Source organism: Oryzias melastigma, linkage group LG5, assembly GCF_002922805.2.
Source record: "Oryzias melastigma strain HK-1 linkage group LG5, ASM292280v2, whole genome shotgun sequence".
NCBI classification, from domain to species: Eukaryota; Metazoa; Chordata; class Actinopteri; order Beloniformes; family Adrianichthyidae; genus Oryzias; species Oryzias melastigma.
Window position 1 is genome coordinate 12,593,172 of NC_050516.1, and position 12,381 is coordinate 12,605,552.

The 12,381-nt window shown below is 41.6% G+C and overlaps 1 protein-coding gene across 3 annotated transcripts in view; it reads left to right on the plus strand.

Moving 5' to 3' along the window:
* Positions 1–10,896, plus strand: part of shq1 (SHQ1, H/ACA ribonucleoprotein assembly factor) — a 41,445-nt gene extending 30,549 nt beyond the window's left edge. For all 3 annotated transcript variants that reach the window (XM_024270760.2, XM_024270763.2, XM_024270761.2), the window contains exons 12-13: positions 7,098–7,632; positions 10,421–10,896. In XM_024270760.2, the coding sequence (XP_024126528.1) occupies positions 7,098–7,593 (496 nt within the window). In that variant the 3' untranslated portion in view covers positions 7,594–7,632; positions 10,421–10,896. The remainder of the gene's footprint in view (positions 1–7,097; positions 7,633–10,420) is intronic.
* The last annotated feature ends 1,485 nt before the right edge of the window (positions 10,897–12,381 follow it).

A 12,381-nucleotide genomic window follows, 5' to 3' on the forward strand; every position in this document is an offset into this window, starting at 1 on the left:
GTTCACTTACTCAAACTTAAAACTTTTAAATTTTAACTTAAAACTCAGAATCTCCTTAAATGCCCTTTTTTATTTTTTATTTAAATGACCTCAGTCCAGTCCTCATAGCTGACTGTCTTCTTGAAACTGAATCAAACCTGTCAGTGTGAATATCTCATGAAGAGGGTCTCAAAAGATGAAAAGTCTGTCTCTTTGAAATCAAACAGCTAAGAAGTGAGTTTTGTCGGCGTTGTCATGCAGGACTGTCGTGTTTGTAAGCTGCCGTTTGGTGACTCAGCTCCAGGTCTGAGCCTCCAGCGCCTCCCGCTTTGATAAATGCGTCTGTGTTCGTCTTATCTGCTACGAGGCTGCTTCACGTCGCCGCAGTGACTGATTGCATCTCCCACTGTCAGCTTTCGTTCCCCGCCCCCCGCCTGCCGCCCGTGAATGAAGTCGGTCCGACCCATCCGTCTTGAGTTTTATCTGACAGCGTTTCAAGAGCGACACAAGCCCGATGAAAGAGAGACTGTAATTCATCTCCACTTCACATAAACAAACGAGACTCAAAGACTTTGGCAGACGGAGGCGTCTTTGTCTCGCCTGAACTTTTCTATCCTTGAAGGAGCACCCCCCCCACACTCCCTCCCTCCTCAGTTTAATGAAGGCGAGCCACAACAGCGATGTAGTAATGACTGGATTGTGTACAACATTATCCCTCCCCCTCCCGGACAAAGCCCTTTTATTCACCGCAGGCAGAAGCCTCTCCCACCGCAGAGCGAGGAGAGGAGGAGAGAACAAGTGCTCCTCTCCAACACTAACTCAATAATGACTTCCCAGGGGGGTGGTGGTGGTGTGGGGGGGAGCGTTTGAAGTGGCTGCGCTCTTCATCCATCCTACAGGAAGCTCTCATGTGGCTTTGATGGAGCCTGGGACCTGACCTGCTCCTTAAGGCTGAATACTCATCATCATCCTCTTCATCCATGACTTGAAGGTCTTCATATCCTCTCCTGGTAAAAGGGCAGTTTTTTGGGATTCCATATTTATGTACAAATTGAAGTGTTGGCCTCTTCCTGCACTCGTTTTTTATAGATAGTATTTTTGCAACTGACTGTATATGAGAACTGGACAGAGTGAGCGTGATGTCACCAACTGAAAACGGCTCCAACAAAACTCAGTCAATTCAGTTGCCATCGTCTGCAATAAAGACAGTATCAGTTAACACTGATTGGTTCAGGTCGGTCCAAGTTAACGTTTCCATGGCAACCACTCTCACCAATCAGGAGTGAGCTTGTTGGAAGTCCACACCCCTACCACTAGAATTGGCCACATGAAATCTGTTTTGAACACATACTTTTGAGGCAGCTAATTGGCCAGTTTATAACTTGATCAACTTGCAATAAGGAAAAAATATTGTGAAAAAAAAATTGGATTAGCAAAAATGGAATGGTTATTCTGGCAAATAGAATGACTAAGTAATATAATGTTATTTCTCAATAGAAGTCAATGGAATGTTGTCTTCTTGACTGTTTGGATTGTGAGAGGGGAGGAGTCAAACAGTCCAGTTCTCTTATAGAGTCAATGATTTTTCCTTCATAGAATCCATAACTAGCCCCTCCTCCAATCATCATGTCCCCTTGAGGCCCATCCTCTGCATAAGCCCATTCTGAGTGGACCAGCTTGTGGTGATGACTCTAGCTCATTCTAGACTGTATTTCTAAATTGTAGATTTTGTTCCAAATTTTTGCAAGGAGACAGAATTATCTTAATAAAGTAAAATGTATCGCAATTATCGTGAAAGTATTTACTCCCTAGATAGACAAACCTCCAGAAGAACCAGACTCAGAGGAACCACCTACTGTCTGTCTTTTGGGTAACTTTGAAATGATAAACAAAAACAGAAACACTGGAACATCTGCATTAAAAAAGAGACATCTATGAATAAGGGAGAGAGGTCTACAGGGAGGTAGTGGAGGAGAAATGGAATAACAGTCTTGGGTCTAAGACAGCTTGGCTCAGAATAACTTTAACCTTTTAACACTGGAGATGTCACTGGTGACTCCTAAATAACACGCATAACCTAACTCTTTGACCATTTATGGCATCAATGTGAATCAGATGATTTATAATCTGTAAACGCTTGAAGAGCATCAGTAGTCAAAAGAACCCTGAAGTTAAGTTCTGGTGTTTAAGGGTTAACCTTAAAGCCTTCTCAAAAAAATGAAAAGTTTGACTTTTAGCTTTAAAGATGGAGATGCTGTATGTGTCCAGATTGTATTCTGTGTCAGTTTTTAATGAAAGGATGTTTATGCCTGATGCAGAAAGATCTCTCCTTATTGGAATGACTCGTCACAGACTCAAGTTGACCCAATGACCCGTCTATAGACATACCTCCATAGAGATCTCACAAAAAGTTGAACCCTTAAGACCAGCGATGTTGCCAGTGGCACCTAAATGACAATACTCTGCAATCGTTAAAGCATTTAAAGAATTTCCAACGAATTTTTCACACTACAGAATCAGCTGATTGGTTGTGTAAACACGTCATTACTATAAAGTATCCCTGTTAAGCTGCTGGAATTACATTAATTGCATAAACGGTTATGATAGTCTAAAGAATCTCAACACTGGAGCCAAAGCTCTGGTCTTAAAGGGTTAATGGCAGAAAAAAACAGCAGTAGGTTTGGAGGGGCGGAGTCTTTAGTGTTCTGTTACTTCACTGAATGTTTTCAACATCCAGTAGGCTCCTAGTTTTTGCTGTAGAATGAAGGAAACCGTCTAAAAAAACTGATAATATTAAGTTTATAAAAATGTCAATCTTTAATGATAAATTTGAATGAAGGTCACATAAAATATGTATTCAGCCAATCTAATTTTTTTCTCTTAATGTTTAATTTTTGAATTGTTGCTTATTTTAGGGCTCTGTGGTGCAATCAAAGCCTAAAAATGTGCTTTTCTTCCTTCTAAAGTTCAGAACAGGATTGTATAAAGCAGAGGGAGAACTAAACCTTCGGTCCATAGACGCCGTTTTGGGTGAAAGGAGCTCATTAGCACAGTAGTGAAGGCCGCTGAAGTGGAGGTTAATAAGGCCAAAGAGACGCCGATCGCAACTGGGGGTGGGGAAGAAGCTCCTTCACACACTCTGACCCCGAGTGAACCTGCCTGAGTGGTAGTGACCCGTCGAGGTCGGCTTGAAATCATCGCGTAAATGTTCAGTTGGGGAGGAAATGTAAAGCTGGGGTGAGAACCAGGAGTGGAAGCACCATTGTAGATCGGTGGTACCCAACCCCCGATCAGCAGACGGGTACCGGGCTACATAGTAAAACAGTCCAACCTCCTTTTTTTCTCCATTATTCCTGGAGGATGTTTTGTTTGGGAAAGCTACTGGATTCTTCACCAAATCCGACTGATTCTAGACACATTTCAAGTCGCTTGGTCACATGTTGAAAATCCACTACTTTATTAAAGACCCTGCACCAACAGCTAACTCCCAAGCTAACACAATTAACCAAAAAAATGTATTTGGAAAGTTTAATTTTGCATACTTGAGCCAGTCAGGAAACTTAAGAAGAGCCTTGGACTTCAAAATAAAAGTCTACCAGATAAAACCCTTGGTCTTTGCTCTAAAGACCCCTTGCTACAGGTGTTACCACGCACCAAACTGATGATACTTAATATTCATAAACCAGCTTTTTAATGTTACAAGGATGTTGCTAATAAAGTTGCCTAAACAGTGGATCTCCGTTTATGTTTATATTTAGAATATACCAGTTTTAGCGACAATTTGACTTTATCAGTCACGTCTTTAAAGTTGGACGAGGCTGATGTTGGCGTCCATTTTTTTTAGCTTCCACTTGAGAGTTATGGTTTAAAAGGTAATAAAAAACACAAAATCAATTTTTTCTGTCTGTTGACCCCTATAAATGAGGCTTTAAAAGGGCTGTCTGTTGGTCCTTGCTACATTTTTGAAAGTTTAAAATAAACTTTTTTTAACTCCTGAAATTATAGTCTAAAACGGTCTGTGTGCTGCCCCCTGCAGGTTGAAACAAGGTAGTACAGTTGAGTTTTGTGATTGGTCAACTGGTGTATGTCCCACGTCATTTCAGAAGTTTCACGTCATCATGCTCTGCAGCTCCAGCATAAAAGCCCCGCCCATCTTTGATTCTGTAACAGTCGGTCGTTATCGTGTTAGCTTTAGCATGGCTCGTAGGTGTTTTGCTTTTGCTTGTCAAAAATACCCTGCCTTGCACAACTTTCCAGTGGACTTGGAAGTTATTAAACTGTGCAACTGGAATTGAATTTAGCTAATTATGTGATGGATTTGCGATGAACGTTTCCCTCGGGATTGTTTGCATAATACGTTAGCCTTTCTTAGCTTATGATGCTAGCGTCATTTTGCCACTCAGACACCTTCGGTCTGGATCATGAGCGCCTGCTTGGGGAGAAGGTGGAGCAGAAAAATCCTCAACCTCCACAGAAAGTTCTGTCAAAAAGCTGGCATTTGCTCGATAACACTCTCCGTATTGAGGACGCAGTGGGACTACATTACCTCAAGCTAACCTCTCTGTCACTGTCAATCTTAGATCCAAACCACACCTCTCCTGCTCAGCCAGGACCCCTTTTTTTTTTTTTTGCATTTTCTAAATCTGGGTCGAGAGTGGAGTTAGCCTCCAACTGTCCTGTTGTGTTACCCTGTAAGGGAAGACCTATATCACATGTTAGTGGTTCCTACACAAAATCTAGTGTACAAATACAGTTTAAAGCATTGCAGATACTTTACAGAGAATGTAGATAAACCTCACTCTATAAAGTTGAGGGAAACTATACGCTTAAAAAAAAAAAAAATCAGACGTCCATTCAGCCTCATTCAGACCTGTCCATGAAAATATTGTCTGGACATTAAAGTCGTTCATAACCTGGAAACTGTCATAGATGAACAGAAAGTTGCTCATACACTAAATCGCTTTACAAACACACCAAATATCTGATCCTGATCAGATTTCAGTTTGTAATTACCTATAGAAACAGGGATAATCTGATCCCTTTGATTCTGTCTGTGTCTGATGATGACACCTCTGATTAGCATGTTGGTTTCTCCCCAAAAAGCTGATGCTTCCTGGTATGAATCCAGAGGGTTTCACAGTTTTCCGCCTGAGCGCGTGGAAACAAAATCACAGGAAGTGGAAGACAGGTATTGGGTTGAAGCCAGGGTAGCACTGCCAACTGGTGTTTCCTTTTCTATTAGTTCACACATTAGCGTTTCACAACCTTCAGCGCTAACATGTTTACCAAAACGCACAGGCACCCTGTGGAAGAACCAGGAAGTTAGATTTAAATATATCTGCCTTCAAAATAAATCCAGAGGTGCACGGAAACATGTAGACCAGGATTTTATTTTATTTTTTTGGATAAATGTTTTGTCCTTAAGTCCACACAGATGCGATTTATCCGACTATTTCCAAATTTCGGAGTAATTCCAGTTATCCAATTGTTTTTATGGGGATGTAAACAGGCTCATTAATGAGCAGTAATGAGTTTACCTGCTGTTTCACATTATTCTGTCCTCAGGGTTACTGCTGCTCCTCTTTTAGAGGTTTTTTACCAAAAGTGTTAGTCGTTAATATCACACTTTTTATGAACTTTATACATTTTCTTGTATCCTCCATCGCGTTTCCGTCCCTCTCCTGCTCATCACCCGGTAACAGCTGCTTTAACCTCTCCGCCCGCAGTGGTAGGAGAAGAAGTACGTGTGATTTTCCTGAGTGGAGGGGGAGGATCAGTCTCTCCTTAATCCCTCGCAGTCTCTTATCACCTTTCACGAGGAGAGCGGCGGATGGGGGAGGAGAGGATCCACAGCCTCTTAGATCATCCACTCACACTTTTAAACAGCCACATTTCCTCAGTGGCGGAGCGCCACTTTGCCTCAACAAATCACAACCCACTGATGTGAAGATACCATTTTCTTTGAAGAGACACTACGATAAAAATCATGTCTTTGTCTATAGCTCTGATATTTTTCTCCATTTTTGTTCCACTGGTAAACCGGTGAGATTGGGGGTGTAAGAGGCTGTAAGCTAGCAGGAGAGCATGTAAACAAAGAGCTCTCAGGTACAGGGAGGAGAAAGGAGGCGGGGTTTCTTCATGCCAATGGTCCCACCCACAACTCAGAGGTGAAATTCTGCTGAACTAGTTGTTCTTTGCAATAAGTTTGTTTTGACTAAAAATAACGATCATTAAAACTGGGAGCAGTGTTCCACCCCTGCCCTCCCCACACCCATCTACCCACTGCATGTGACAAATTGATGCAAAATCCGCTCTTTTCAAAATGGTGGCTTTTCTGTAACTTGACCTCCATAGAAACCATTTTATGTTTTAGTCCCCTGGGGATGACAAACTGATAGACATCAGTTTCAGAGAAATTGACAAAAGTTTTAGATGTCCTTTGCTACGGAGGTTTCTTGCTAACCACGCCCACATTCCTAAAGTTTTCATATCTGTTTTAAGCATGTGGCAGGGGTCAAAGTTTCACTCAAAGGCACATAAATGTTTCAGTCTGCAAAAATTCATGTATTGCGATTTGTATTGTCATCCCAATATTGATCACTTCTTTCGCACATTGCAAGTTTTTTCATATCATGAAGCCGTAATGGAGTACCAAAAAAAAATACAAGCTCCAAATTTCATTTCTGTGTATTTTTTTTATTAAAATCTTTAGTTAGGACCAAACAAAAACATGGTGTTTGAAAAAGAGCGTATTTGTGACATAGAAAATACGCTGGGCGTGGCCACAGGCTCCCTGCTTTACTCTGCAACAGGGAGGGGAAGGGGGGCGGGGTTGCTTCATACAATCCTGCCCACAACTTAGAGGTAAATTTCTACTGAACTCCTGCTGCTCTGCAGAAACAATGTCCTAGAAAACAGCAGGCTTTTGGATGTAGGCTAAAAATGGCATCGTCATAATGAGAAGACCACAAGGAACGCTTTAAAACAGATTAAAAAACGATCAGAGTGGATCTTTGATGGGAATTCACTTTGCAGATCCACTAGTTTGTTCTTTAGTCGTCCGTCTCCTCACAGTTTTTTGTCTTTCGTGTCTCTTTTATCCCGGTTATTCATTCAAGGTCCAAGAAGGTGGAGTCTTTGGCGACGGCGCTCCAGAAAGTCGTGCTGCAGAAAAAAGACTTGGAGCTGGAGCTGAACGAGCTGGAGAGCGCAGCAGCGATGGTGCTGAAGGAGGAGGAGGAGGAGGAGTCCTCCAGCAGCAGCGCCTCCTCTAGCGAGAGCGATGACTCTGACGATGAAAGCTGCCCTGAAACCGAGGAGGGCGGGGAGACGTGTAGGGACAGCCCTTCACAACCGCCTCCCTCCGTCTGTCCCATCCATCACACCCCCACCGACGCACTCCTCTCAGAGGAGCGGAGCACGCTGGATGCGCTCCCCTCAGCCTCAGAGGACTGCAGACAGCTGATCCAGGAGCTGCGGCTCTCTCCGGAGAGACGGCAGTCGGAGCCGAGCGACGCGTCGGCGGACGGCGGAGCGTCTGGCAGGAGTCCGGGGGAGACGGGGAACATCACCGTGGAGACGGCAGAACCTCCTGCAGATGTCTTCATTAAGTGATGAAGAATGACTCCTTTAATCAGGAACTTGATTTTTCAGGTTTGTTTATCTGGATGTTGCGTTTGTGGACGACAGAAAGTTTTTAGTAAATATTTTTCTACGTTTTTTGTTAATGAAACTGCTGAGCGTCGCGCTGACATCTGTCAGCCGGCAGGCTCATGTCGTGTTTGAACAAACAAAGCAGGTTTTGTTTGTCGGCCGTCGGCTCTGTGACTGCGCAGACTCTTCTGATAATAAACGGGAAGCTCTTCCCAAAGCTCTGGCATTGATCGAAGCGGGAAAGACCGTCTGAGTGGAGTGACGAAGTGCAACGGAGCGATTGATCCATCTGGTGTGAACAGCAGAAGCGCGGCCGACGCAGCTCAATACCGTCGGCTGTGGGTGACAGGCGGGAGGGAAAAATAAACAGCTTCGGGTCAGCCGGATGGATGGATGGATGGATGGATGCTGCGAGCGAAGCGGGAGACATTTGAGGAGTTGAAGAGCAGCTCAGGGTGGAGGCATCTGCTCAGCGAGAAGACCGTTCCTGTCTTCACCTAAAACCTTTTTCTGGTTTTGGTACTTTTTGAAAGCAAACTAAAAGAAGATTCCTCGTCTATTTGAACCAAATTCAGCAGTCTTAGTGTGAAAACATCACATATCTGAACTTTCATTTTTGGGGGGTATTAATTGTAGTATTGAAATTAACTGGGACCATTTAAATATTTCAAATAATTATTTTCCGTAGTACATGTGCAGAAGAGGCACTGGTGATTTTTGAACCTTTTGGGTTCCCCTGTTACAGCGGCTGAGGGACAGCTGCTGCTCCTGTAACATACACTCACAGTTGGAAAAGGATTAGTGTGAATTATCAAAGCGGCTCACAACACTTTTCTGCTTCAGAATCTGCTGAAGTCACGTTGATCGTGTTAATGGTTGAAAAGTTACAGTATGTTAAAGATTTTGTGTTTAAGCATCACCAGCGAGGCCTCAGGTGTTAAAGGGTTAAAGTGATAAGGTCGTGTGAAATAGCTATAACCCTCAAATGTAGAACCCTCCGTCACGCGGATTTTCCGCGTTGCGCTGCACCACGGAGAAGAAGTGTTTTTCTTCACGAGTTTTCTGATGCACAGAAGTTTATATTTAAATCTAAGTAATAACTTTTCTTTTAGGATTACCTTTTTATAAAGTTATGTATTTTCAAGCACTAGCTGACCAGCGATTATTGGTGATGTCATTGAGGTGGGAGTGACGACCAAATTTGAGGATACCATTTGTCCATAACTCTTCGTTTGGAGGGCCAAATGTAGAGGTAGGGAGAAGCCGTAGGGTCATATAATTTTGGATGGGCGTGAACCGCAGTGAATCATTTCTACGATCAATTTCCAAACAGTTGGCACTTCCATGAATTAAAGGGGCCACATCATGACTGATGACTTTTGAGTGATTGGTCAAAGTTCAGCCTGACTTAAAAACTTGTGTACGGACATGTGAACTCGAGTTTTTAATGCAGAGGCCTGAAACTTAACTTTTTGGGGTTCGTAATGGTTAATACCTCAATCTACATGCACACCTGGCATTCGACGGGCATTCTAGAACACATATTCACACTGGACAAGCAGGGATGGGCTTTTTCTTCTTGTTTTTCTAGTGTTTACAGAGCACGTCCACCATCTACAGTTGGAAGAGGCTTGCTGCAGAATGTTGAAGCGATGCTAATGTCGCGATTTGGGCTAAAAATGGAAACAGTTCGGTTCATTGCTAGCATCTTTGCAAATGGATTGCGATCACGTTAGGAGAGTGGCCATGGTTTGTTTTTGTCGGGCTCGTCGCCATGACTGGGTTCACCAGGTAAACCAAATCTATACGTCAATGCTAAATCCAACTCCCTAATAGGTCAAAGTTCAACCTGGTTTAACTGGCAACGTGCGTTTAATGGACGTGTGAACGTTTTGATGGTGGAGGGCGGAAATGTGTGTTCACATTGACTTTTCATTGGAAGTGGCCGCTTGAACACGCTTTGCAGAGGGTGGTGTGAACGTAGCCTCACAGCGAGAAGGCCCTGGTTCCAATCCCTGCTGGATCTTGTAAATTGCCCCTAGATGTATATATGTGTGTGTGACTGGCGATCTGTCACGGTGTACCCCGCCTTCACCCAGCAGTAGCAGGGTTGGCTCCAGGGGATTCTTAATTGACGTATTTATCATTTTGAATGAACTTAACTCTGAAAATAACAAAAACTGATTATTTTTAGTCAAGATTATGTCTATGATTAAAAAAAGTCTGATTTTACTTGAAAATAATTTTCTACACATTCCAAGCATTTTGTAAATAGTGCTCATTTCGTATTCTCAGATTAAAAGATTATTCCTTTTATACTGTTTGTCGTTAATTTGTAACGTACCATTAAATCCAGAAGTCCAATTAGTTTAGCATCACCTTGAACACCTTGTTTATAATTGCGGAAAAAGAGTACTAAAACTATAAAGAATTTTTGCATTTTGTACTGTAAAACCTTCACAAAATGTTGATTCAAAATGATCCTTTTCAGTTAGATGTCATTTGTTTAGCAATATTGTAAAACTTGCTCCAAACCAACCCCTTGTATCTTTTTTTTTTTTTTAATCATTGCAGCGATAAATTTATTTTCTATAGAAAATAAGAAATGCTACTTTGACATAAAGAAACAAAAAGCTTTAAGCAAGTTTATTAGCATTAGAGATGAAAAATGTTGCATGGTTGCTTTGGAGCAGCACATTCAAAATGTGATTTTAACGGTACATTTTTGACAGTGTACAATTTTCCAAACTCGTTTTCTTGGCGTGACGGCATCTTGTTGGCTCCACAGGAGGCCGGCACGAGGAGGCGTTTCATGTCAGACCTCGCTGGTGACAGTTCAAACCTTCAGAGAGTGCGACCGCCCTCATCCACGCCTCCTCTGAGACCGCTGGCGTTTTTACCGTGACGGAGATAAGTTACCCCCTTTTGTTCCAGTGACAGGAGGGCCTGGGACTTGGGCTCTCCCCCCTCCACATGCACACACACACACACACACAAGTACAGAGGCTGGGTGACCCCCCCCCCACTGGTGTCTCACACTGATTAAATGAGACGGGTCTCTGCTGTTTTTGTCATTTTGAGGAGAGCCAACGTCTGAGGCCCAAAACCGTCTGTCTGCGCTCAGCTTTCACCTCTACTGCCAACTTCACCCTCTGTGGACTCGCACTGTATTTTGAAGGACTTGCATTTTTATTTTTTTGTTAAAAAACATTTGAAATCTGTGCAATTACATGATCAAAAAATAAAAAAAAGGTTGAAATTGAAGAATCTTTTCTGTGGTTTTTGTGACTGTAAAGTTTTCTTCTTTTTTAAACCAAGTTGAGATTTTTATCGACTAAAGTTTTAGATTATAATTATGTATTTGATCTTAAACCAAATGACTTTATTTGATCTTTATTTAAAAAGATAAAACAAGGGTTTAAAAGTGTTCTGAAATCGATTTTGACCTTTAAACTAGTTTGTATGGATATACTTTTCGTATTATAGGGTGCATTGGATTATAAGGCATACCGTCTATGAACGGTTGATTTTTTTTTTTTCCCTTAAAATTGTCGCAAATAATGATCGCATTAAATAAAACTAAACAATATGTGATAAGTCAGTCAGACTTTATTAACTGCATTTACAGTAATTCTAGAACTGGTTTATGACACAGTTCTCTCAGCCAAGTTAGTGTGTTTCGTTAGCCAAGTTAGCATTAGCCACGTAAGTTTAGTATTATTTTTGTTTGTAATACATAACTGTATGATAATGATAAGACAGATTTTCTGGTGGTTACGCTTACTCCCAACCTTGTTAATGACATACACACACAAAAAAATCACAGTCTGACACTGCTACAAATTAGCCACGTTAGCAGCATTTGCTACATTAGCTTATTCACAACACCTGAAATGTCCAACCTTGGTTTATAACAAATCTAAAGCTTAAACAAACATTACTGAGACTATGCTAACTCCCAACCTTGTTCATAATGCTTAAAGAAAAAGAAAATCATCTGACAATGCTATATGTTAGCCCTGTTGGCATATTCACAGAATTATTTCAGATATGAGGTGCAATGTCTTTATTTGAAAAGAATTAAGTATTTTCAGTGCACCTTATAATGCTGAAAATACAGTAGTTGGTGTCATAATGCCAAACTATAAACTTTTACACAATGTGTAGATGATATCTGACATTTTAAGATGTTGAATGGTAAAAAAAAAAGCCTGAAGTGGCTTTTCTGCAAGAGTTGACTCCGCCCACCTCGACTTCAAAAATGGGAGGGATTTTTACGATTTCCTTAGGTACTCCCATTTACCAATCAAAAATTAACCACTCCATTAATAGTGTTAAATTTAAGCTCTTATAAAATTATAATAAGGCGGTTTAGAAACATTTTGTCTTCTAATAGGTTTCATAAATAGGAAAAAAGTCAAATTCATCAAATAATATTGACTCCAGATTGTAATTTTATAGTAAGTTTTGGTAAAAAACAAAAAAAAAATCCTACTTTTTAACATTGGAGTCAAATGAAAGTTGATTTCTTTCTTTAGCAGCGAGATGTCTGTACTTCTGCTGACATAATTTTTTTTAACACGTTTTGCTGGAAGTTTCCTTCTAATTTCTTCTTTTCCTCTCCACAGTCCCCCTCTGTTTGCTCACTTCAGGGATTGTACTGAGCATTTTTTTGTGACACTCGCTTCTACAGCCATCGCAGCTGAAGCAGAGGATCTACTGGAGGGGGTGGTGGTGGTTTGGTGGTTC